Source organism: Mugil cephalus, chromosome 7 (assembly GCF_022458985.1).
Source record: "Mugil cephalus isolate CIBA_MC_2020 chromosome 7, CIBA_Mcephalus_1.1, whole genome shotgun sequence".
In the NCBI taxonomy this organism is placed as follows: domain Eukaryota; kingdom Metazoa; phylum Chordata; class Actinopteri; order Mugiliformes; family Mugilidae; genus Mugil; species Mugil cephalus.
The window spans coordinates 26,844,448-26,871,519 of record NC_061776.1 but is presented as its reverse complement, the minus strand read 5'-3'; the positions used below and the strand labels follow the sequence as shown (position 1 = coordinate 26,871,519).

At 40.1% G+C, this 27,072-nt stretch overlaps 2 protein-coding genes across 3 annotated transcripts; both read left to right on the top strand.

The window, feature by feature from the left end:
* The first annotated feature begins 623 nt into the window (after window positions 1-623).
* On the top strand, window positions 624-20,063 carry si:ch211-267e7.3 (ADAMTS-like protein 2). Of its 2 annotated transcripts, none has more exons than XM_047588502.1 (20): window positions 624-766; window positions 3,468-3,557; window positions 3,828-3,931; window positions 7,587-7,662; window positions 7,758-7,860; window positions 8,143-8,288; window positions 8,443-8,566; window positions 10,688-10,768; window positions 11,070-11,245; window positions 11,353-11,773; window positions 12,645-12,713; window positions 13,353-13,680; window positions 14,073-14,179; window positions 15,086-15,212; window positions 15,683-15,896; window positions 16,420-16,575; window positions 16,707-16,877; window positions 16,957-17,133; window positions 17,518-17,671; window positions 17,839-20,063. In XM_047588502.1, the coding sequence occupies exons 1-20, from the start codon at window positions 674-676 to the stop codon at window positions 17,982-17,984; spliced, it is 3,063 nt and encodes a 1,020-aa protein (XP_047444458.1). In that variant the 5' UTR covers window positions 624-673; the 3' UTR covers window positions 17,985-20,063. The 2 variants fall into 2 exon arrangements, with proteins under 2 accessions (XP_047444458.1, XP_047444457.1); XM_047588501.1 differs by having other exon boundaries at window positions 17,836-20,063.
* A 743-nt stretch (window positions 20,064-20,806) lies between these two features.
* LOC125010482 (putative ferric-chelate reductase 1) lies at window positions 20,807-27,055 on the top strand. Its single transcript, XM_047589136.1, has 7 exons — window positions 20,807-21,079; window positions 21,814-22,018; window positions 23,937-24,014; window positions 25,425-25,501; window positions 25,856-25,953; window positions 26,149-26,239; window positions 26,336-27,055. Exons 2-7 carry the CDS (start codon window positions 21,814-21,816, stop codon window positions 26,393-26,395), a joined length of 609 nt encoding a protein of 202 aa, XP_047445092.1. The 5' UTR covers window positions 20,807-21,079; the 3' UTR covers window positions 26,396-27,055.
* Window positions 27,056-27,072: the final 17 nt, after the last annotated feature.

Below are 27,072 nucleotides of genomic sequence, written 5' to 3'. Positions count from 1 at the left end.
ATTTACCACAAGATGGTGTAAATTGACCACAGACATTTAAAAAAAGTGAAAATCAACAGTATGAAATGTAAACGAGTACAAACAGAGACCAAATAACCACGAAGACACAGGAAAATACCTAAACCAGTCTCGAAACGCACAAAAAAAATGCTCCAACAAAATCATTAATGGGTGCATAACGTGTAGGTAACACAAACAACACACAAAACAACCACAGAGAGATTTTCTTTTTCAGTCTGGGTTCCCTTTAAATAAAAAATATTATATTATATTATATTATATTATATTATATTATATTATATTATATTATATTATATTATATTATATTATATTATATTATGCTTGGTCTAGGCTATTTTTATTTATTTATTTTTTTGCCTATGTGGAAGGTTTAAAAGTAATTTATTAATGATGGAGAATTTGCATCGCGCTCTTTGTCTCCAACAGGCACAGCTTGTTGAGAAATATACAAGCCAAGGTCAGGAAAGTGTTGAGAAATAGAAAGCATAGGGTGGAGGTCGTGATTCAGCCGGAGTGCTCTTGTCGTGTGTCGTGCCCAGAAGGCGCAGCTACATCAAAGGGGGGTCGAAATGGGAGGAGGAAGGAGAGGAGCGAGGAGGGGAGAGGAGGTAAGGGGAGGGTGAGTGTTGTCGGTCCCTGACATGAATGAACCATGTTCGGTAACGGAGGCTTAGCTCTCCCCGTTTGCTCCTTTCTCCTTCTGCACCTCCCGGTTCTCCCGCTAACCAACAGCCGGCCGGTTAAGGTAAATAGCTCGAGGTGGAGCCGTTCGTTCACCACACAGAGCTGCGTCCATTTGACCAACGTTTTAAAAGTTAGGAACAGAGCTGGGTAGCTCTCTCTTGTGTTGACTAGTAACGCTGCTCCATGGGTCCGTCACTTTGTTTCAGCTTTGTCTGTCGTCTAGTTTTCACGTTGAATGAATATGTTTTACTACCCGGGTTATAATTAACACAACGGCGCGTGTCTCTAGCTTAAAACATCGTCTGTAGAGTAATTCAGGCTGCAAACGGCCATACAATGGTATAAACCTACAACTTCTACCAAATGCGGGAATGTCACCGTTCCCCTCGACGGACCACCTAGAAAGGTTGATCATCTGAATGTAGTGGGATGCATGACAACGACGTGTAAAACCGCTAAGATGTGTTGAGACGAAATCGCAGCGGGTGAATGCCTCAATGTCAGATGGTGTTTAATGCACCATTTCGACAAACTTCTCAATTATAACGCTGAAGAACTGAGTTCGAATTTTAAACTTAACTAGTTGGGCTCAAACACGTTTTATAACCACTGTGTAACTGTGTGTGGTTGGTCTTGATCAGCAGACTACAATAGTTTCTGGGGGAGGTGAGTGCTGGGACTGTCACTGTGCTTCCCCCTCATTCAACTTGCCTGTTTGTTTATGATGGTACAACTAGACAGAGCTTTGTTGAACTTGACTGATGTAACAATAATTCAAGCAGCTTCTCTCGTATATGAGTAAAAGGGGATCTGGTGTGTTGCCTTCTCACGCCTTCTCAAATTTTCACAATAAGTAACAATAAGTAGTCTAAGATGACTCCTCACCTCCTGGTATGAGTAATAAGTGCTTCATCCCAGTCAGAAGTGGATTGGAAGATTTCTTTCACAAATTAATATATAGTACCTAATTTCCATACGTAAGTCACTTACTGAGATGCAGCAAAATATAACTGAATGAATATCTGCTCTTCAGTTTGGTCAGCAGTTTTTTTTTACTGTTATAGTTGTAGTGGTACACAGCGCTTCTCTGTTTTCTCGACTTATATTTTTGCTGACGCCACCTAAAGACAGGGTTTTACACACCGTTTACCGCAGACTAAATGACTGAACTGATCTGCTGCTTAACTAGAAGGCTTATGCCGTCTGACGATTCAATATGGTGAAGCAGAAAACATGGAGACAGTCAGGCAAACCTGTCTCAGGGTCTTATCGTTCAAACTTAACAGATGCATCGCCAAATGTTGCAGACACTTTTTCTCTGCTGTGATAACCGCCAGTGCTAGCAGTAAACCACAAACTCTGCTTGGTTTGTATGCACACGTGGAAGGGACATTGTTGTCCTAGAAATAACTGATAAAATGCCCCATATTTGACTGTTGTATCGTTCAGTCCATTCATGCTTTTCTAGAGTAAACATGAAAGGATTTCTGAATGTGAAGCATTGCTTTGTGATGATGTGACCACACATTTGTGTACTGCACACAGCAGCTACCATGAATCTAACATTCGTCACTGGATATCGTCCTCCAGTCTGTTTGAACTAATATGAACCATTATAATATGAACCATGCCAGTATCATCTACCTCCACCTTGTGTAAATGTCTCCAGGTAGATTTAAACTGAAAATCAATGTTTGAAATTGGCAACAGTGATCAATTATCTAATGGTAAACACACAACAGACAGTCTGTATGTGCAGCACAAGTCATCAGGCTGTAGTGGAATTAGATTTAAAGAATTACGGTGCATCTTAAAGGTCTATGTAGCTGTTTTGAGCCACCATATCCTAATCTGACCTCAAACCACAAAACTCAAGAAGCTTTTAACACAGGATGTGTCTAAGACAAAAGACTATTGTACGTGTAATCTTCAAGCATTTCTTACTCACTAAACAAAGGCTTAGCACCATCAAACATGAATTTGTCTCTATTTTGCCTGACCTGTAGCCATTAAACAGTTTTAATTGCCATAAATTTCATAGTAAGCAATTATTACTCTACATTTTCAGGTCCCAAGACACACACAGTATAACTGTGTGTGTGCTTATGTGTTGAATTAGCCAGAGGCTAATCTGACAGTGTAAGGAGCATGTGTAGGCTTGTTTAGGACCCTGTTGAGACAACACAGTAGTGGGGCTTGGAGCCTTGATGTGTGTGTTAGTTGAAGGATTAAAAAATACCACTTTAATGAGAGTTGAAGCAAATCGCATCCTTGTGATACATGCCAGTACTCTTCAGTCAACCCAAACAGCTCAGTGAGGGTCAGTGGGGATAAGTGTAAATTTGCTTAATGAATATAGAAAGAGCATCCGTAAGAAACAAAATTGCATAGATAGTGTGATTTTCTCTGTTATCCATTTAGATTTTTATTATTGTAGAATGTATAATATTACAGTATTTATGTGAATATGTATAATACAAAATAAATAATATCTGTCCATAAATATAAACCAGAGTAAAAATGCTGTTTATTATAACATAATTTGCAGGTAATAAATTCATTGAAAATCCCAAATTCAGAAGTGTAGTTCTTAGCTGAGATAGACGCCATTGTTTTTAACATGCACACTAAAGGGTTACTTCAATTCCTGTTATTCAGCTATTTATCAGTGAATCCACCTTATATGCAAGGGGCTTAATAAGTGAATGTGTTTTATGTTTACATATGTGTTTGTGTATGATGTGTGTGTCTATGTCTGTCAGGACAGAAGTGAAGGGAGAACGGAGCAGCGGAACGCCCATCTACAACCGCATAGCCATGGAAGTCAAAATGTCAAACACACAGGCAAAAAGGTACTGTGAATCACACCGCTTTTTGTTTTGTTGTCTCAGTGTTGTAAGGGCCGCTTAAATGTGACGGCAAATTCTACAGATAAAGAGAGACAAGCCCACATGTATGGCAGCGCTCCACCATCGTCCAGTTTTACAGTTTACAGTCATGGAAGGAACACATGAATCTTGCACGTTTATTTCATTTGGCAAAGAAACCTACACTTACAATGCCTTTGCATGTTTCTGTTCTTTTTTTCTTGACTTGTTCTCCTGTACTATATTTTCCTTCAGGATGAGGTGTTTCAGTGGTGGGGGGAGTGGTCCAGTTGGTCCTCATGTTCCAGGAGCTGTGGTGGAGGAGTGAGGAGTCAGGAGAGACACTGTCTCATACAGAGGTGGACAAGTTATTATTTCTAATGGTGCAAATGAAAATGCATATACATGTCTCAGGGTGCAAGTGTATTTCACTCTAGGCTCAAACCAAACACAGGGAGTACAGGTGTGAGGTCTGAGCTCTCCAAAAGACAAGAATTCACCGTGACAGATAATACACAGTTGTAGTATGTAAGCCCCATTATACACCAGTTAAATTGTTTGGTGTGTAGGAAAACTTCCTTTCGCGATAGATTCTGACCAGTCGTCAGGAAATAACTGAAGTCACAGATGCAGAGTGATCTCTGCCTTTTACAGACTCTGCCTTAGTCACATTAAAAGTCAGCATACACATATGATTACGTTATTTTCAGAAGTGACCTAAGCAGGTGGAAAAGTACCCACAATCTGACAAAACGAAGGCCGCAACTGCACTGTTCTGCCTTTTGTGAATAAACAGAACTGCAACTTTGAGCTATCACTCAGTTTGTGTATTTGGCACAAAAATCAATCAGCAGATGGACTATCTGGTGTTGCGTCCATGTCTTGTACCAAAATTGTATATACAGGAACAAAAAACAGTGTTACGTGTTTAAGGTATGAACACACAGATAACAGACTGCAGAGAATGACCAGAGACATGACCATATAGAGGACGAATTTAGGTGAAGCCGTGACCAAATGTGTGCGTTTGTAGCTGTCTTGTTACATCTGACCTCCCCCTGTCAGACTTGCGGAAGTTTCTGTCAACCAAGATTAACACCACTCTGCCCTCACTATTGGCCCTCTGTTTCTCCCATCCCTCCCCCTTTCTTTCTCCTCTCTTTACGCTTCTCCTTCCCTTTTTCCCTCCCTCTCATCTGTTCCTTTTGCTCCACTGTAACCCAGTTTCTTTCCTTCTCTCTTCTTTTTCACACTCTTCTCCCTACACTTGTCCTCCCTTTGCTGTTGCTCCTCTTGTGCCTTTTCCCCCTCTCCTGTCCTCGCCCCATCACCTTCTACCAATTAGAAGTGACAGTCTTACATAGTGACCTCCCGCTCACCTCTTCCTGCTGTCTCTCCTACTTTACTGTCTAAACAGTGTAGGAGGATGGGCTGGAGAGCGAGACAGAGATAGATAGAGGAGGTGAGTGTGTGGGGGGTTGTAGTTAACATTGTAATGAAAGACAGATGCATTAACTCCATGCTGGAGTTCTCCAGATCCTCCCCAACACACACAGAATGAGGATCATGTTAAACTACAGCACTCTTTTCTTGGTACAGCTGTTGCAGACACATGGTACTCGTAATATTTGGCAAACTTTTGAAGTGCTGAGTCCCTTGAGGCATGCAGCATTTCCATCAGCTGGTGTGTAAAGAACTCTTTATTCTTTAGCTGTCAAAAAGTTAGTTGTTAAATGAATGCACTTGTATGATTGCACAACTACAAAGGAAGCTGTGGGCTGGTGGTTGGAAAAGCAGCTTTGGGACCATGAGGTCAGCGGTTTGATCCCCACTATGTCCAGTGCTGTTGTGCCTTGAGAAAGCACCTTTAACTGCAGCCCAGTGCTCTAAGTGTTCACACCGCTTTGTGAACAAAGGTTGAATGCAGAGAAAGAATTCCCCATGTGGGATCAATAAAGAAAAATATAAAAAATATAAAATAAACAAAAGAGAGCCCAGAAGAAGGTAATGGTTTTACCATGGCAGCAGTATACCGTGCTCCAGGTTTATGATATTACAAATATCTTCATAGCCATCGCATTTTGCCATATATATGTATTTTGTAGTGTTATGTGGGACTGAACAAAAACTCTGCAGAAAGTGTTCTGACATGCATGAAATAAAGGGTTTTATATAGCTCATTAAACAAGAACATGAAATCCACCATTACCTGGAGGAAAGTGGTTCTGATGTTAATATTTAACTAAAAGTAGCAAAAGATTCTCTGCTGCTTGCTTTAGAGTTTCAGCATCTTTTACTCCCATACTCCATTCATGTTATTATGCGTTGAGAATTGAAATGGCAAATAATGACTTTGTTAGTCAGTCAACTGGGAACAACGTTTGCATTAGTCAGCTCGAAGCACATTGAATGTATTGTGTGAATTTGTTCCAAGTGTCTGTCTGAGAAGTGTATATAAGTACTGTTTGTACATAGTGGCAGCTGTTCGAGCTACTCATTACAGAAACAAAGTCGCTTTTCATTAAGAGGGCTAAATGTCAGTGAATCACTGTTTATTCTACAAAGGAATAGCTATGGGTGAGTTGTCATGGAAGCTATGAGGGTGTGAAGGCCGTGTATGGGGAAAAGTGTTCTTCTCTTAACTCTGATTTTGTACACTACACCTCAGCTTCATATTGATGCCTAGTCTTTGATTCCTCACACCAACAACTGTTTGCTCAGCTGAATTTAGATCTTCAGACTGTGCAGGCCAGGGGTGTCCAAACCACGGCCTGCGGGTCAACTGCAGCCCGCCATCCATTTTTAATTGGCCCCATTCAAAGTCTAAAAATATAATGGACTACGACACACACATAATACTTGTGCTTAACTATGTTCTACTTCTTAGTTTAAACACTTGGTGGTGCACTGTCTTGATCACGTGAAGCATTGAGTACAGTATACGAAGGCATTACCTCCTACACTGGCGGCGAGCGAGAAGAGAAGGTGAAGCAAATGGCAGCTAGCCTGCGGGTTTAGTTTTACTAGTTTTACCTGGGGACCTCCGGTAGCTTCTTTTAATCATGGAGGTCGTCTGTGATCTTAATACTTTGCAAATCATCAGTGTCCGTTATTTATAAAGTAAAAATTCTACCACAAACTACCTACCATAATTCTCATGAGGGCTTCTGATAAACCTAATCCATGCTTATTGACATCTCTGTGATTTAGGGTCTTTTTTCTGCATCTTGTCACTTAAGAATTTAAGAAAAGTTTGGATCTATGTTACAGCGCAAAGTTGAGATGTTGCTGAACTATTCAGCCATTTAGATGGATGAAATCATTAAATCAATCATTAATGCGTTCATTGACAAAGGTAGAGCTGATTTAAATATCGCCAGGTCATTGGTAATTTCTTCCTCGGGATAAACTGTATTAAGAACACATTTTTTTTATCATCCATTATACAGTCACTGGCCATTTAATTAGGCGCACCTGTTCAATTGCTTGTTAACACAAATAGCCAGTCAGCCAATACCATGGCTGCAATTAAATGCATGTATTCATATAGAGGTCATCAAGAACTTGCTGGAGTTCAAACCGAGTATCAGAATGGGGGAAGAAAGAGAATTTAAGTGATTTTGAACGTGGTGTGGTTGTTGGTGCCGGACGGGCTGGTCTGTTGTCAGTTTGTAGTAATGGTCAGGCTGTTCAGTCACTGCTGTGGTCACCAAACAAGATGCTGTCCTGCTCACTGATAAGTAGCAGTTAAACCATCACCTAATTTACACTGTTAAACAAAACTGTGACAAAATCATTGTTTTCCTACTTGCTTCTTTCCAACTTGCTTTTATGCACTGAAGCACTTCAGCTGGGGCATGGTGTAACTGATAGACTGATGAAAGTGGAATATGCCATTGCAATATACTATATTATTTTGTGCATCTAGTGTGTTCTCTTTGCAAAACCATACAGTAATTATGTTGTATTTTCTATCCTGTATTTTATATTGTATATATTGTGTCACTTTCTCAGGCTGTCAGCCACCCAGAATGTAAACAGTTCATATTGTGTTGGCTCCCCGAAACAGTACCAGCTCTGTCCAAACCAGGTAGGATGCTGCATATATGTTACTGATTAATTAACTGGGGAAAAAGTAGTGAAAAGCTTATTTCTCTTTGTTTGCATGCATGTTGCATTTTCTAGCCATGTCCCAGCCCCAGTGTTAGCTTCAAACAGCATCAGTGTTCTCAATTCAACTCTAAAGCCTTTGGGAGACGACACTTCCAGTGGATACCCCTTTACCCAGGTATAAGTTCAGTCTGTCAGTCTTTCCTTTATCTGTATCTCTGTCTGAGTGCTAACTAGTCTTATATATCCATAAGATGGTCTTTCACTCGTTAGTATAGTACATTGTAAATTCTGATAGTAATGTGACATTTGTTGTGCTTAGATTATATGAATTATATATTGTTCCAGCAGTATAACATTAAAGCCAGTTGTATCTAATTGGATATCGTTCATCATTGCACAGAAATCCTATATACTGATGTCAGTAAATATCTTCTTAAATGTGTATTTCCCTGGACAGCTGATTACATCAGCATCTCCAGTAAGCCATGTGACCTGCAGTGTACGACTATCAGCGGTGAGCGACAACTGCTTGTGCCCGCCCATGATGGTACCTTCTGTCGTGACACTAAACACCATGGAGTCTGCATAGAAGGGATATGTCAGGTAACCAAAGTATTAATAATAATGTTTTTGAAATATATTCAACCAATATGTATGTCATGTTAACATTAAAGTAAAAGTTTCTTGATGATAAGAAAAATGGATGAGCTACATGGTAAAGCCTCTAAATAACTAATTACCATCTGTTCTGCTCCAGCCTGTAGGTTGTGATGGAGAGCTGTACAGCAGTAAAACAGTAGATAGATGTGGTATATGTGGAGGCAACGGGACGTCATGCCAGCACATCTCTGGATCCTATAGGAAGGCACTCACACAGTTAGGTAACACACATGTTGACAGATGAGCATACGAATATGTCTCTAATTATTGTTCATGGTGTGTTTCATGCAGAATGTCAATTCAGCCTTAAACTGATGCAATAGCTGCTCATAAACTATTGACTATTACTATACCACTTTTACTGTTTGGTGTATATGCAGCTCTTCCAGCGACCGGGGTTAGAGAAATTCTCCATAAGTCATCAGTTTGGTTTCCGCTTAACTGTGGTAGAATCTATACATGCACATTTTTTCGGTTTTATCTGCCTGCATTTTAGGGCCTGTTCAGACCTTGCATTAAGATCCAATCTGGGCTATCCAATCGCAAGTGGCCAGCTTTAGGTATGTATGTTCAGACATGCGTCTCCAAATGCATCTCCAGATACCATCTCAGCGTGCGCTCTGGAAACAAATAATCCCAGACATCATGGCCCAGTAGAATATTTTTTTACTTTTACTTTTTATTTAGTTTTTACATTTTACATTCAACATGGGTCCAACTAAAAGACTCCTTTCCCAAAAATATTAGAAAAGGTCTCGAAGATTGACTTTGGCAAAGCTTTGGTCATGTGTAAGAGAGTGGCTGGATGTGGATCCTGCAGCATCGATCCCAAGTGGGTTCTATGTCAGCTTTGAACTTAGAAAGTCTTTCTTTAGACCAGGACAGACCGTGTACAATGAGATGACAGTATGTCTAAGACAGATTGAAGAGGAGAAGAGTCCCTGTATTATTTTTGCCAAGTTTTGTGTGTGGTTGGTTCATTTAAATCCATCTATTTATCTGGTTCCAGATCATGATTGAAAGTAAAACAAGTGGGTTAGAAGTAAAGTTAGAAATGGGCTATGTAAATGGGAACTTGATGGCTTCTCCAGATTTAGCCATCCAGTGTCAGTGTTGTCATTATCACTATAATCCAGTATAGCAATACTCTGATATTAACCACTCCGTGAGGGAACGCCATCTTTCCCATTGAGCGAGGTGTCTAAAGTACTTGTTTTTGTCCAGGCCGTTATTTTGGGCCCAGTAGAATATTTTAACAGCTGATGTTTCTAATGGATCTCTATTGCTGCTCCAGAACCAAGAAGAGCACAGTTTTATGTGTGTACATTTAGCTTCACATATTATTATATTATTGTTATTTATTGATTTACATTCCATTTTATTGACGTTAGTTACATTCTAACTCCAACCCTGGAAGTTCTAGTATGCACTGTGATGTCTGATAATAAACATAAATTAAAGCATAGGGGAATGAAGAAATATGTTATTTAGCCACACATACATACATCAACATTTAACGCAGAATCACTCTCATGTACTCATATTAAATACTTTCTACATTTGTAAAATCTTTATTTATTTTCTAATAAATTAACAACTACCGAGGCAGAATATGTTTAAAAGCTCACTTAGGGTGCTTTTCCATTTAAAGTGATCATTTAGTGGTGTGTTTTTTTTATGAATGAATGAATGAGGTAAACCTTATTCATTACCTGAGTGTGCAGTAGGTGTTCACTACTCATTGCTTTTGCGTTACCGAAAGAATGGGGGCCCATGTGACAACTCTGGTCAGAGAACGAATCTCTCAAATGTGATCTCAGTTCGTCTTGGGGATGTTCACACCTGTCTTGTACGTGGTCAGAACCACCCAGATTGGATCTTAATGCAAGGTCTGAACAGGCCCCTGTGGGGGTGCCTCTTAGAGTCTGCATTCAGCCAAGGACAAAATGTCCTTTCTGGCTAAACTATTTTTTTTAGAACTTTTCACAGTTCTGTGATAACCCAGATTTTAAGTGAGGTAATATCTAAGTGGCTTTTTAATCAGTGTGATTTTGGTTTACTTACTCTGGAGAAGCTGAGATGTGAGTGACACAAGGCATATAATTAAATTATTATTCTGACAGAAACATGTTTTTTGATATTTTGAATAATATTAATGTTTGTCATTTCATGTTGTACAGTTCAGAGCATTGTTACAAGCTGTAGCTGTATGGCTCTAGCTTTTTTTAACTACTGCAAATGCTGTGCTCTGAATTTGTATAATTTCCTAACCCTAACCCTTTTTATAGTGTTTCCTCATGACAGTCGAATTATTAGTTTAAAGTAAGTGTTTTTGTCGTCAGGTTACGTTTTTATCACCAACATCCCAGCTGGAGCTTCAGACATTCAAATCATAGAGAGACACAAGACTGAAAACATCCTGGGTGAGAACCTACATCTTCTTTAAGGTCAATATACTGACTATCAAATAAAAGATTTTAATTTTCAATAAAATGTTATTTTTTCAGTACCAGTTGAATACTGCTTATAAGATGTTTCTAAAATACAATGCTATATTTTCTAATCTTTCAATATGAGATGAGCCAATTGATCTGATACTGGTCACCCAGTAAAGGGACTTTCCAAAACAAATAGTAAATATAAAGACTGAAAAATATTCATCTTTATTGTACAAGTATGTTTGGGTTCTTAGTTGTTCCCTCTGGTGTTTCTCCCCCCATCTAGCCCTGTCAGATGAAGCCGGACATTTCTTCTTCAACGGAAACACTGTTTTTGACAATCCTCAAAACTTCCATGTTGCGGGAACAGTTTTCAAATACAGACGTCCAAGCAATGTGTTCTCAGATGGGCTGGAATACATCATCGCACAGGGACCCACAGTGCAGGGTCTTAATGTTATGGTAGCACACACTTATACTCACTTATTTTATGGGGAAGTCAATGTGTATCAATGCATTTTTGTACATTTTGTGCATTAATCGGTACAATTCTATCCACGTGCATGTAGTACTACAACCTGAATGGGAAACTCCCCCACATCACTTACGAGTATACCATCCCCCACAAGTCTGATGACATCACCATGGCAGAAGGCCTCACTGCAGCTCCTGCACATTCTCATCTTAACCTCACCTATAATGAGGTAAATGGGGACGTCCTGGATCAGAGCAGCTTGATGAACCACAGCAGAGCTGTAGAATCTGTCCATCACTACAACACCCAGCTGAGAGCTGATGACCACTCAGATGTCCAGCTGCATGAAGAAGAGGAAGAAGAAGAAGAAGATGAGGAAGTGGTGTGGGAGATCCGGACACCCAGTCCACCACCACCAGTGGCCATCTTTGTGTACAGACCAGATGATGCCCCAAGCCATGTATTCACCCACAACGATGTGGAGGAGCAGGGGCCTCCAGCACCCTCTGGCTACAGTGAGTGACAGACTGATCTGTCTTATAATAACGGACCTTTTTACTTGTTTTGCTAAAGTTGCCAGCAGACAATATTTAAAACAGCACTTGTACTCAACTAATTATCAGAATGACAGTCGTAATTAAAAAGGCCTCAACCAAAATGATCAGAAAATACTGGTCTGATCCAGCCAAATTATAATAGCTGGTCTGCGAGAGAGTGAGGGTTAAACTTTGGAATAAGAAAATATTATCGAGAAGTAAACATGTAAATGCTTCCAATCTTTTCTCTCTTGTTGGAATAAACCAATGATTTCTGCAAACGTTTGCCCCTCATGTGGTACACATCAGGTGACCTGAAGAGTTTTTGGGAGCAACATAAACACTGAGGTGAAAAAAAGAAAACTCGCTGACTGACTCAACATTTTGCTGAAAACATTAAAAAGGTTAGGGAATGTTTCACACGTTTATGTACGCGACACACGGTCAGACAAGCGTTTAAACCTTCAAACTGAGTGTCTGTCAGTAAAATTGGGGGAACAAAAAAATCTTCTATTACATTTCAAGCAGATTGAACAGGGCACAGCACGCAGAACCACTTGGTGAATGGAACCGTTCCATTCTGGTTAATGTTTTGGGGCATGTAAAACGCATAAATCATATCGGATCATTTTATTTAGCGTCCATGTAAACAGTTAAGATAGAATCTCTCATCAGAATGATTTCATTCAAGTTGAAACATTTTCCATGTGAAGGTTGTCAGCATGTCAGAGTGATTAGTTGCTTAAAGCTTTTAGTCAGTCTGAACAGAACTTCTTTTGGACTCTGTCCAACCTATTAGTCATGTCATTAATGTACTGTTAATATCTACCTCTTTTTGTTGGTAATTTAGGGAGTTCCTCCAACTCCATTGATGAGCCTTCCACTGCTGATGACAACACACTGGTTCTCACGTTCCCAGGTAGCAAAGATAAACTAACCTTTTCTTTTTCATTTAGAAACTCCACAGACAGACATTTCAGAACTTTTTAAGGATCATTATTGAAAGAAGTAAACATTGTGGAACAGGCCACAGTTCCCAGGCCAAATCCTCCTTAAAAAAGGACTGGATGGGAATGAAGTGACTGGAATGACACAGTAGAAACACTCAAGTAATCTTTTGCACAGTTACATTAAATATAAAGTGATAATCTGCACCAACCATAATAAATGGTTCTTTCAATGGGCTGAGATTTCACTGAGTTTCAGATCCTTTCTATACCATGACAGGATATCCAGTGCTTCCTCAGAGATACAGAATACTGTATTCTCTGGACTCTCTGCTCCAGATCTATGCACCATTATTTGAAATGTGAAATCAGCTGCACTCTTGAGACACAGTGTGAGAGATCCACTGATGACTTTGGGTCTGAGAGGAAGAATTTGGAGTATTTACTCTTAAGAAACGTTATTAAATGCATATATTATGTACGTTTTCTTTCTGTCTGATTTCCATGTGTGTTCTTTAGAGTAGCTTGGGAAGTATTGAAGAAAAATGAGTGGACTCTTCTTTATGTCCTGTACTATAACTGATAGCATGATTTATTTGGTCTGTTCACAGGTAGTCAGAGTGTTCATTCTCCAGCCCTGTCAGAAGATGCCCCCTACCTGCTACTGGAGGATTTACATTACAACCACACACAGTCAAACACACACTCTGTCAAACATACACTCACTGTTCTGCATTCACAAGCAGAAACGCATGTGGAGACACTGCCAGCCACAGATACAGAAATACACACAGACTCACGATTAGAAATGCACCCACACATGCTCACAGCCACTGACGCACAATCTGTTGCACATGCAGAAGCAGAAACTGGTACACACGCTGCCATCTTGGTACAACTGCAACAGGTGTCAGCAGTCCAGGCTGCCAACACAGAGAGGTATGAGGCAACAGCTGTACAAGAGATGTTTGCTTGAAGACCACAGAGTGCTATTCATCACACATTTATATCACATAACTTGAATCTTTGGATTTCATTGTGTTACTCTCTCACCATTTTTTCATCATCATTCATTTTAGGATTAGATTTTATAATGAGCACCACATTGCATAAATGATTGCATTAAGATGTTTTATTAAGATAATCTTCATTCCAGTCTCGTATCCGCACCGTTTAATGGCTGTGTAGAGACATGTCTGCTTGTCTAGATGATACCCTCACTGTGCATATAATTTAACCATTATTATTGCATTTGTGGGTTTTTATGCAATGGAACTGGGAAGCATCAGGTTTATGAAATCTGCCTGTCTCTGTTTCTGTATCCCCTCCAGCAATGACTTCGACGTAGGTCTGGAGCCAGATAGATCTATTAGTCTGGCAGACATGTATCGCTGGAAGGTTTCTGCTTATGCCCCATGCAGCTCAACCTGTACGACAGGTAATGCCTACATTTATTCTGGTTTTTATCTGATAATGTTTGTTGAGAAAGCTGCTCTCCCACCGCCCAAAGCAAGGACTGTGTCTGACTGGCTGCTTCTGTACTTATCACATCAGCAGTGATTTATTTATTTTTTTTTTTATCATTGTGCTGGATTTATTAAACTGAAGATAACCACAGTGACAGAAAATAGTGTTTATTCTATTGAAGACTTGAATTTGTTGGCAAAGTGCTGAATAGAAGGTGTGATTACTTTTGTAAATGAGAGATATGTGTTTCTTATTTTTAATAATTAATAATTAATTGCGAAAATCTAAAGACTTTTTTTTAACATTTTTAAAGTTAACTGGTGGTTTAAGTGGCATTTATATTTTTTAGATAAAAAGATAACAGTGAAGGGATCTGCAACCATACTATATGTCTGCACTCTACATGGATCAGGCATAACTTTATGACCACCTTCCTAACATTGTGTAGGTCTCCCTAACAAACAGTCCCCTAACAAAACAGTCTCCAAAATAGTTGTGACTCATCAGAGAATGACCATTGGTCCTTCTGATGGTGTCCTGTGGTGTGTGTATTTTGTTAGTGGGGGTCTATGGGTCCTATGGGTTGAGGGGAGGGGCCTCTGTGGATCATCCCACAGATACTTAATCAGTTTGTGATCTAGTGAATTTGGAGGCCAGGTCAACACCTTGTGCTGTTCTTCATGTTTTTTGTGGTCTGGTCTAGATGTCTGCTACATGTCTAAGTAACATCAGTGCCAGGTTCAAAAGTTTCCCAGTAGAACATTGTATTGTCACAAGATGGTTAATGTCATTAACTTCTCCTGTCAGTGGTTTTAATGTTATGGCTGATCAGTGTATGTGTTCTGTGTTAACATTGTGTGCACATGTGCATTCTCAGGAATAACCACCAGCTATGCCCTTTGTGTCCGGTATGATGGTACAGAAGTCGATGACAGTTACTGTGACTCTCTGACCAGACCAGAGCCGACACACGAGTTCTGCACTGGAAAGGAGTGTCCCCCACGGTACAAAGTCCAAATCTGAAAAATCTGATTTAAAGACACAGAATGTACAGTACCCTGTTTTAATCTACTTAAACAAGCATTCAATATAAAACTAAAAGTTACATTATTTACTCTCTGGGGTTTCTTAAGTCACAGACAACTGGAAACACAATGAGTGTGTCTTTCATTTAGGTCATTGAGGTCTTGGGCTACAAGTTTAAAGAAACCAGACATATCTGCATGTTTTCTTTGTGAGCTTATGAAGCAGTAAAATGCAAACGGTGGTCAAGAGTCTAGAGTATACACTCTGCACTCATTATCTGCGATGGAGCTAAGACGAGAGCTAAGACACTAAGATTAACAAGCTGAACATGGACAGCATACACAGACAGTATATTGCACTATTGTAATTTCTTTTACCAGAAATCCCTCATACCAGTATTGTATGTCAATAATTGTTATTAACTACCATCTCACCACTTTCTCTTCAGATGGGAGACCAGTGGCTGGAGTGAGTGCTCTCGAACCTGTGGTGAAGGCGTTCAGTACCGTACCGTACGCTGCTGGAAGATGCTGTCACCTGGTCTTGACTCCTCTGTGTACGATTCACTGTGTCTGTCACATGACCTCCACAAGCCAGCCAACAGAAAGGTCTGCCATGGCCAGAGCTGTGGGCCACAGTGGGAGGTGTCGGAGTGGTCTGAGGTAGAACATGAAGGCACACTGCAGTGGTTTTGTCTTCCTCTCAGTTAGTTAACTGATTTCACAGTTCTCTTTCAGTGCTCCTGAAATCACACCAGTCAACCACATCACAACACCTGAACAAAAACTGTGCTCATATAAACATTAAAACTTTGCTTTTGTAGTTGTAGTTTCTGTTCACACTGGCCATGAAAAGATCACTTTCTAATATATTTGTGAAGTTTGTCTGAAGCATGTTAAAAAATCTGATGGATATGTTCATCATCTAGCCTTTTTGTTTTTAATTCATGATTGTGTAACCACACAATGGATATCAACTTGTTTTATCTAAACAAAACTGCTAAAGCCCCATAAGACATACAGCACTTGAATAGTTGTGAACCTTTAAGTGGTGGTTCAGTTCAATAGAATAACTAAGAGGACAGTTAGCAGTAGTAGTCTGCACCAGTAATTCATTTCTAATGACAATGTATTCTTTATACAGTGTATAACTTCAAGGCTGTTAATGTGTGTGTGTTTGTGCCAGTGCTCAGCACGCTGTGGCTCTCGGGGCGTCCAGACTCGAGAGGTTCGCTGCTCTATGGAAATGAGACTCTGCAACAAATCCTCACAGCCAATAGAAAGTCAGGAATGTGAAGGCCCGCCTTGTGACAGGAGATGGACAGTTTCTGACTGGGGACCTGTGAGTTTTTCAACTTACTGTATAGACCTGTTGACCAGAGCTACATTTAACCATGTAACCATGCGTCTGTTAGTTTCATGGTAACGTTCATGTGTATATCATTTCAATAAAACGTGTGTATGTGGCGTCAGTGCTCAGGTGTTTGTGGGGATGGAAGGATGGTGCGTGCTGTCACCTGTCGTTCATCAGGTGGGCTTGTGATGTCAGAGGGGCAGTGTGACCAATCACTACGTCCACTGGCCATCTATCCCTGTGGTGACAGAGACTGCGCTCCCCACTGGGTTGAACAGGAGTGGCAACCGGTAAATGTGGCACATTTTAGAGTTTTTTTTGTAGCTTTTACATTTTATAGTTTATTGAAGATGCTGTTGTCTTTTTCAGTGTAATGCTACTTGTGGGCGGGGTGTGCGACAGCGTCAGGTGGTGTGTGCTGGCCTGGAAGGTGGCGTGTTCAAAGAATTTCCAGACAGCAGCTGTGACCAGACCAACAAACCAGAGATGAGCTCCTCCTGCTTCCAGAGACCCTGCTCCAAATGGTTCACCACATCCTGGTCTCAGGTAACATTTCTTTCCGTCTCTATGCCTCTATACTGATCTTCTATCCAGTACACAGTAATACTCAAGTCAGTTTAAGCCTGATATCCTAATAGACTGCCTCCAAGTGCTTTACTGTCCAATAGAACATGACACTCTCTGTTTTTAGAGACCTGATAAAAATAGAAGAAACCTCTGGTAGAGCAACTAAGAAAAGATCAATCTGCCACCAGTGTCTGAAACTAAAGAGATGTGTGCACAGACAGTCTGCAGATTGGATTCACAGTTTGAACAGTATTATTATATATGACATGAACTGAAATCCTCACCACCACTAAGACGTGTGTCTCAAAGTAACTTATTCATTATATGTAGAATCTTGTGTCCTTTACGCTCTTGTCTCCTCAGTGTAGTAAGACCTGTGGGAATGGTGTCCAGGTTCGAGAAGTCAAGTGTTACCAGGGGGAGGAGCTGGTAACCAGAGGCCACAGCTGTAACTCTGTCCTGAAGCCAGAGGCCAGACAGAGCTGTGAAATCCAGAGCTGTCCAACTGAAGCACCAGGTACAAAAAGAAACACAATGTAGATGTTTACTGTGCCTTAAGCCAGTATTCAGCACAATTTTAGCTCCTTTAACCTATGAACTGCTGGTATAAGAAAATATATTTTTCCTGCAGCAGTTTTAAGTAGAATGGATTAGAATCGTTGGTTTCTATTTGTTTATCAGCAGCAGCTCCAGCAGCATCAGTAGCTGTAGATGACTCCTGCCAAGACAAGCCAACGGCCAACTGTGCCTTGGTTCTGAAGGTGAAGCTGTGCTCCCACTGGTACTACAGAAAGGCCTGCTGCCAGTCCTGCAAGGCGCCAAGACCCTAAAGCCTTAAACCCTCACTTCATCACCAATTGCTGGTACCAAAGGTCACACTACATTCTTAATGGTGCTACACAAAAGCCTGCTGCTAGCAATGTAAGGCCTTACGACATCGACATTAATCTTATTACTGTTAGCTTATCACTGATGTCAAAGGTCAACATGTGGTCACTGTATTACCCTCTACTTGTCAATCTTATTCCTTTACTATTGGCCCCTGTGTTTCTAAGCAGAGCTGTCAGAACTGCTAAAGATGACCGTTCTGAATGACCCCTCCCTTCATTTTCATGTCATAGTGGCCCTAGTCCCTGTGACAGAGCCTTTGGCCATTTATTTCTTTTTGTGTCAATACATCCACTCACCCACCACACCTCTCCCAGACAATGTGAAGATAGACTAACTTTAGGGCACACTGGGACATATGTCTGTTCATTTGGAACAGATAAAAGAAGTAAATCGGTTCTGTTACTTCTTCTTAAGGTGCAGTATAAGGTACATCCAAACTACATGAAAGCCCTAAGGCAGCTTTGTTGTCACTGTAGCAACAGACCAGGATATACGGGACCAGGGGAAAAATGTAGCTGAGTCCTAGTAGCTATAGCCTGGTCCTGCCCTGCTATACCAACACAAACCCATAGAGAAAGAGTTTGGTCAGGTTGTGTTACTGCTGCGTGCTGATATGTAACTACATTCGTTTTACTACAACAAACACAACATGAGCAGCATACTAGATATTAACAGATCACCTTCCCACTGTACGGTTTTCACTCATTCTTCTTTTAACACACTTAACAAATCCCGTTGCTTACTCATATAACAGCCCCTCTTTGCCCACAAAAGCAAACTTGGCACTTCTCCAAAAAGGAAAGTCCTATAATACTCGCAGTGCACTGAACTTGGACATGTGACATGTGAAACCTGAATTGCATCTTGTGTTCAGACTAGCACTACATCGAGGTGGTACAGTCTGTGGCAATTAAACTAAATGCAGCTCCAGACAAATAAAGCAGTCAACATACTTGGGTTTTTAAATATGAAGCTTTAATGGTTATGTTAACACCCCTGCATACATGTTACCACATCAACCATCCATCCACAATATCAATCCATCATTTTAAATCAACAGTTCTCTGACTTAGCATTACACTCCTAATATCTACAGACTCAAATTGGACAGTTAGAAAGGGCCAGAACTGGAGTTTAATCTTTTCTCTTATTTTCCCACAAGGCAATTTAACCTGCTGGTGGTTCAGTCACAAATGCAGGTGTTACGTTACTAATTGCTAATCTACCATCAACTGTAGATGGGCTGTTTGCCACAGAGGTACAATAAGCTTCCTTTCTTTTAAAACATGTCGTCTTCAGACCCGCCTGGCTCTGACTCATGTGACATCACTTGAGGACATTTAGCTGGATTCTTTTATTTGCAGAATCAGCAAAGCTCACCCGCAACATTTTGGATTTAACAAACGGAAGAAGAACTTCACCTGCTATCAATTTACATGGATATAAAACACTTCCAGTATATGGAACAATTCAACTAATTTTACAGTTAAAGCTGTTTGTTGACTAACCTGTTTGTTGACTAACCAATCAGTATCATCTGCATGTGTCCTGTACAGAAATATAGTACGACCAGGATGTTTTTAGCTTAGCTTACCACAAAGACTGGAAATAGAGTGGGAAAGAGACATTGCCACACCTCTCTGTAGTGGATAAACTGATTATTGCTCATATGCCACTGGGAAAGCTGGCAACAACATATCTCACTAAATGTTTTCAAATCCTTTTAAAGTTCCATATTTCTGCTGAGATTAAAATTCTGTGTACTTTTGAAAGCTTTCCTCTAAAACATTTGTGACAACTGGAACACTAAAAGGTAGTAGTATCTCTTTATAATCCTTTTAGACATTTGAGATCAGACAATTGAACAAACCTGACTGAAGTTTCTGGCATGAGACAGAAGAATAGTTCAACACGGCTGCCAAACTCTCCATCTACCCTAAACCCTATGTATAAGAGACTGTCCTCTCCGGGAGCTTTTTTTTTTTTTTTTTTTTTTTTAACCTGTTGTTACGTTTCCCACAGAGCTGCTGTTGTTTTGTTTTTTTGTTCTACTGTATTGCACATAAAGAATAAAAGAACAGCTGTTTTTGACAAGCATCAGCCCTTGAACTCTAATTGCCTCTCCAGTGCTAGACCAAAGCAAAAAAAAAAACTCTCAGAGATAACTTCTATGATTGTTATTGTAGAAAGAGAGAAACGAGTAAATAATACGGTGTAGTCGTGAAAAACTGGAAAGCTTAACCTTGCTATTACTTTTAATTTCTCACTTTTTTTTATCATTGGTGTCAAATGGACCCAAACCTCCAAATAGCTAAATAGCTCTTTAAATAAAAACAAATCCCACCCCACATCACAACTATTATCAAGAATAATAACATATATTATGTGGGGGGCAGTGTCCCCATTAAATTAGGAAAAGTTATTAAATATAAAGCAAAAACAATTATGTAAACCATGTATTTAGACACATTAAACATTGAATGGTGTCAAATTGATCCCAAGGATGAATAATAGGAGGGTTAGATTTCTGGTGTTTTTTAGCTTAAACATAGTATTTCAGTCCAGGGCTGTATGGTAACCAAATATAAGCGATACCATGCAGCAGGCTGTTTAGAATGAGAAGCATTCAACTGTGGGTACTAATTAGGCTATGCTAGCTAAGCCAGAAACATGACCTGCTACCTCCACAGTCACTGCAAGAATAATGTGTGGATGTGAGAGTTTCATGGTGGAGCTTTGTGTAGCTCAGAATACTCTGTCCTCTTACCTTGCTCAAGTAGCACTAGAAAGGTTACAACAGATGGGATCCCAGTGGATAACCATATCACACACTTGAACGCACACCAATTACTCGCACGAACTGTTTTCTCAAGGTACATGTGAGGAAACAGGTCTGAGCAGAGAGTAACAGACATTTGACAAGAGGACCTGTGTTAAGACCGAGAGACAAGCTCATTTTAAGGCAGAGTTTTACTAAAGAAAAGACCACTTTGTGAATCTGTCTGCAGGAAAGGCCAACAGCTCCAGAGAGAAGGTGAGTACTTTAACTGAACACATAATGACAGATGTGCTTTCTGTGGGGGTTAAGGCTGGGTTCCACTGAGCGTTCTGACACAAATCCTAATCATTACAGAATTGTTGGTACCTTCCTTTAAAAAAAAAAAAGAAAAATCAACGGTGGTCACTGAAATAACTTGAAACTGAAAAACTTATTGAAAATTTATTGACTAATGAAAATCAGACATTGATTTTGACTTGTGGTTCAACAGAATTATTCTCAAATTCTCTCTATCAAAGCAATAAAACTGGCATGGACAAAAATGATGGTACCTTTAGAAAAGATTGAAAATAATTACACCATAGGGACACAATCCCCCCCCCCCCTCCCGTTTTTTCTTTCATTGTACTAATGCATAAAGGGCACTGTTTTCAGTCTTCTAGAATAGAAGCAATGACAATATAATACTACTGCCAGAAATGTGTACCTTTTATTTCAGTGACAACAGTAACACTACTATAGATAACACTACATAGTTGAAACTCTAAAAATAAAAGCCAGATGGATCTGTATGTCCCAATCTCAGGGGTTACTACTTTCTATGGAAGTCTTTCTTTTACTGCGTTCTACCTCCCCAACACTGTCAGTCTCTAATGTTACCATTTCACTTATGTTCCTTTCGTGTTTCTGTATGTTAATAATTTTGTCTTTGTGAGAATCAGTCCAGGATCTGATCTGCTTTCTCATCTAATGTCTCCATTCTGCTCCAGATGCATCTGAAAGTTGCGTTGTCCCTGTTAGTAGCTGTGTGTGTGTGGCGAGTGGACGTGTGTGTGTGTTTCCCCAATGGCTCGGTGGCAATCTCCTGTGGCAGCATGATGCCTGTACACCCACCCTTCACTCCCTCTGCCACTGTCCCACCAGTCACAGTGTCCACCTCCAGTGCCACTTACAGGCCAGGTGAAGTCATTACAGGTAAATATGAAGCGTAACTGCACATTACGCTGATCAGGCATAACATTATGACCACCTTCTTAATATTGTGTAGGTCTTCCTTGTGCCTCTAAAACAGATGTGACTCATCAGAGAGAGAGAATAGACATGGGTCTTCTGAGGGTGTCCTGTGGTGTCTGGAAACAGAATGTTGTTAGTGGGGGTCTTTAGGTCGTATGGGTTGAGGGGAGGGGCCTCTGTGGATCATCCCACAGATACTTGATCAGTTTGGGATCTAGTGAATTTTGAGGCCAGGTCAACGCCTTGTGCTGTTCTTCATGTTTTTTGAGTTGTTCCTAAATCATCTTGCGTTTGTGTGTCTGTGTCAGGCTGCATCCTGCTGGGGATGTCTGCTGAGTGTCATTACTGTGGGGTGGGGGTGTCTGGTCTGGTCTAGGTGGGTGCTACATGTCTAACTAACATCCACATGGATGAATGTCAGGTCCAGAAGTTTCCCAGCAGAACACTGAATTGTCACAAAAGGGTTCTCCCACAAGTGGTCATAATGTTGTGGATGATCGGTACCTAAAATAAATGTCAATATTCACATACACTGTGTATGAACTGCTAAAACTTATGTAATGTAACTCATATACACTCATTATTACTCATTCCTTCACATTTGGTAAATGGTAATGATTTGTTTTGTGGTAGTTCAGTGTCCATTCACAGGGACCAGAGTTGATTTATATCCATTCATGGCATATCAAAGTATCTATGGGACATTTTGATGCATCTGTTATTTGGGCTCTTGGTCTACAGCCACCCTGTTTCACACATTAAAAGTAGTGTCACTAAGCTCACTGCGGTCAGTGGAGAACCTTGTACTTTGTAAACTCGTCCTGGTCATCTTAATGTCAAACTTAAATATCACAGGTGTCTTTATGATTCCAAACCAAAACAACGTAATATACGTTTGATAGAAAAGTTGTCTTTAAATCGCTCAGTACATTGAAAGAAGAGAGAAGAGAATCTTAACAGTGATCAACCTTGTTCAAACCATCGGTAACAAATAAAATGTGTCTAAAAAGACTAAACAGGCTTTTAACTTCAGTTTGCAGAAGTGAAAATAATGTCTCTTAATTATAATCTACAGGTTAATTTGGGTTCTACCTGCTTTAACCTAAAAATGAACAAATGCATTTCATGTTAGAAGTAGTAAAGATCCAAGCTTACTTTTTATTGTCATTTCCCACTGTGTAGAGAACAATGAAATATTTTTTCTTATCCATGGTTTAACTGTTAGAAGAGGAACTGATGTCACAGTGTCAGAATCTCTACTTATTTCCTAAAACAAGCAAAGTTCATTTGGTTTTGTGTGAGCATCAAGACAATTTTGTAGCTGTATGAGAGGCTCGGTCACTGTGAGGGCTGAGGAGTATAGCACGCCATCATCAGCGTTCACCAGTCACATCAGTGTAGATGTTAAGAACTGTGTGCCTAGTATTGACTCTTGAGGTACACCATGATGGTGTTGTAAATGTACATACCGAGGGACAATGGATGGGCAGTGTACGGCTTATACAGCTCTGCATGCACTCCTCCTACCCTGTCTTTATGATTTACTGTTTGATCTAATTGCACTTTAAGTCTGCCTCCCATCAAAGGCACGGTGCTGTTTTTCAGTTCTTTGCTCACAGGTCACGTTCAAAGGATCTTAATTTGACCTTGCTTGAGTCGCACCCCTTAAAACTCTGCATCCCTCTTCCTACACTGCCATCACACACCAGCACAGATCTCAGCTCCCGAGAAGCTCCACAGTTTTATATCACAGTGTGGGAACGTCTGAGAGGTTGAGAAGTCTCCTCTGTTGTTTGTCAGGAACACAAACATCAGTGTGTGTCATATTACTGCAAATCCCTGGAATCGCTCACCTCCCTCCTTCACTCTCTTCTTGCAGTGACTGTGGAGGTGATGAAGAACAGCTCCACAGAGTTCCAGGGTTTCCTGTTACAGGCCAGGAGCAAGAAGCAACAAAGTAAACAAAAATATTCTTTAATGAGTGTTTGTTTTCAGCCCAGGAGAAAAGAAAATCCACTGTGATCCTCAGCAGTGTTTAAATTTGATGTATTTCACGTATTAATGTGAGAAAGGTTACACTTCCACTCCACACATTCATTCTGACATGACTTACACTGCACGACATGTTTTCTAGTTTTGTCCGACAAATGTTTCAAATTCACAATTCCTTGTTGGGTCCATGCCGTATCTCCTCCAAAAAGCAGGCAAGCAAAACAGAAAAGTGATTGTTGGCTACACTTGCCGTTAGCCAGTCATTTCTTTCAAACCAAGAAACACAAAACTTAAGTTATTTGAACATCGTTTGACCGATGTGATCCCAGTATCTTAACTTCCAACTTTTCCTCCAAAGACATTGAGGAAAATGGATTAGAAATCAAGTAATCCACTTCATTCATGCTAACTATGACATAGCTGAACTTCTTCTCCCTCCTCCCACTCTGACACCAGCAGCACTTTTGACCAATGACCAGCATTCTATGATTTTCATTTGACTATTTGATGGTGTTGCTGCCTCTGGTTTCACCAAAACTTAAAACAATCCGTATTAAGTTATTTAAGAAATAATTTTCTCACCTTTTTTGTTAGCTTGGAAGGACTCAGCCCTGTTAGCCCATTTATACCAGTGTCCCTGCCAATGAATAAGGCGGGATGTGCATTTGAATGTAAAACACAATGTTGAGTAAGAGATCCACAATTTGTGATGAATCTCAGGTAAAAATGTACACCCCATCAGTTTCAGTTTCACATAAAAAGTACAGCAACACTTATTTCTGTAATAAAATACAACTAAAACCATAGTAAACCCGAGGTCTCTGTCAGTTGGTCCTAGGCATCAATCCTCAATCAGATCTCCTAGCCTGCTGTCAGTGTGGACTCCCATGAAAGAAATCTCGGTGATTCATTGGTGTTCTTTGATAAATGCCTGGAACCTGGTATTTCCCACTACTGAATTATCAGATAACAGTAGATGTTCTTACCTCATTGTTTTTGGGTACATTTTATGATACTGGTAGGTTTAGATGGGATGAATAGGAATAGGAATAGTCCCTTCAACATTCCCAGATAAAACCCAACATTCTCCACTGCAGAATATCAGAGTGTCTTCATTCCACTGATATTTTGTAAATCTGACTTTTAGTTACCATCCTAAAGACATGACTGTTATCTGTTCTGTATCTGTCTATGGATATTCAGTGCTTTGTTTATATTATGTATGTATGTATGTATGTATGTATAACATTATATAGATTTTTAGTTGTCTTACAATCATCGTATAAATAAATAAATAATGTTTTCTCTCTGTGCAAGGATTTTGTCAGATTCACCACCTCCTCTGTGTGGACTGAACTCTTTTCTATGCTTCCAGCTGTGTTGTGGCCTCTGGGGAAGTTCACCAACATTGACAGCACCCAGTTCACTGCACTGGACTGTAAAGACATGAAGGTACTGTAGGAGTGGGTGTCACATTTCAGTTATGTATTTGCTGGTGATGTGTTTGGGGGCCTCTACAATGCAGGTCAAAACTGAAACACATGCATATTGTCATACATATATCTAATGCATATTAATACTTCCCCATTATGGTAGAATTTCTTATGATCTAATCAAAAAGGAGAACATCAAAGTGAAGGCTGGCGTTAAAAATAATTATGGGATGTGTGCTAATTTAAGGTAACATGTATGAAATGGCTTACATGATGTTAATAATTTCAGTATGAAGTTTAAGATTGTGATTAGAGTGAGACTTCAGGAAATAGATGTCCGTAGTTGTGAAAACATGATTGTGTTTCTACTCAGAACTCAAGTGTCAGTCAGGCATCTGGAGTCAAGAAGAGGAAAGTCCAGCTGACCTGGGAGGCACCTAGCAACAGTAACTATGGAGATATCTACTTCAGGTATACCCTCAAAGACACCCTAGGATCCTTGCTGACTAACCTACCGAGGTATTCTCCAACCCTCATGCAGTTGAGATCTTCTCACCGTCCATTAAACCTCATCACACCCAAAAGAGAACCATAGAACCAATGAACTGAACGGTTTTAATCCTGACCTCATAGATCACACATTTCTTTATTGTGTCACCATGACAGTGCCACTCTGATCCAGGACTACACAACGTTCTGGGTTCAGCTGAACAGCAGCTCTGTGAGACTGAACAGCACTGGGAGCTCTGCAGCTGGAGTGAGTAGTGACTGACTGATTGACTGAAGCTACATGGAGCTCTGTGTTGAAAGATCCATCTGTCTGGGAGGCTGATGTGGTTCTCTCTCTCTTCAGGTGTTCTCCTGTTCAGCTCTGCTCTTCATCAGCCTGCTGAGTCTATCTGTCTACTGCTGATACAAAAGCAAACACACCTTATGCAGAAGTCCCTCTTGATATACAGTGATCAGCCACAACATTAAAACCACTGACAGGAGAATTAAATAACATTGACCATCCTGTGACAATTCAGTGTTCTGCTAGGAAACGTTTGGACCTGGCATTCATTCATGTAGATGTTACTTAGACATGTACCTCCACCCCATAGCAATGACAGCAGGATGCAGCCTGACACACACACATAAAAAATAAGAACAACTAGTAAGTAAGTATATTTCTAAAGGTGCTAGTGACATGGAAGTTTTATGACATGTAATTAACAGATTAGATAATGTGTAATCTATTTCTTTCCATGTGTGCATTACCTGAGTTGTTGCCAACATCAGGTGAAAATGTCAAAAGCACCTTTAAAAATACATTTACTGACAAAAATGGTGACGTGCTCAACAGAAAATCTTACGTGTAAACAAACCAGTAGCTCATTATTCCAAATGTTTTCTTCACTAAGCTTAACTTCTGTAGGTAGAAGTGACTGGTGTTGAAAATGTGCTAGTTTGTACTTTATGCCAAGTTTCCCATAGAAACGTGATCAACTGAGAGTTTTGAGATTTCAGTTCACATTAGTGATTTATCGTCGCATCAAAATACTGAAGATTGTAATAAAATAACTGAATGGTTGTATGTGCAGAGTTTAT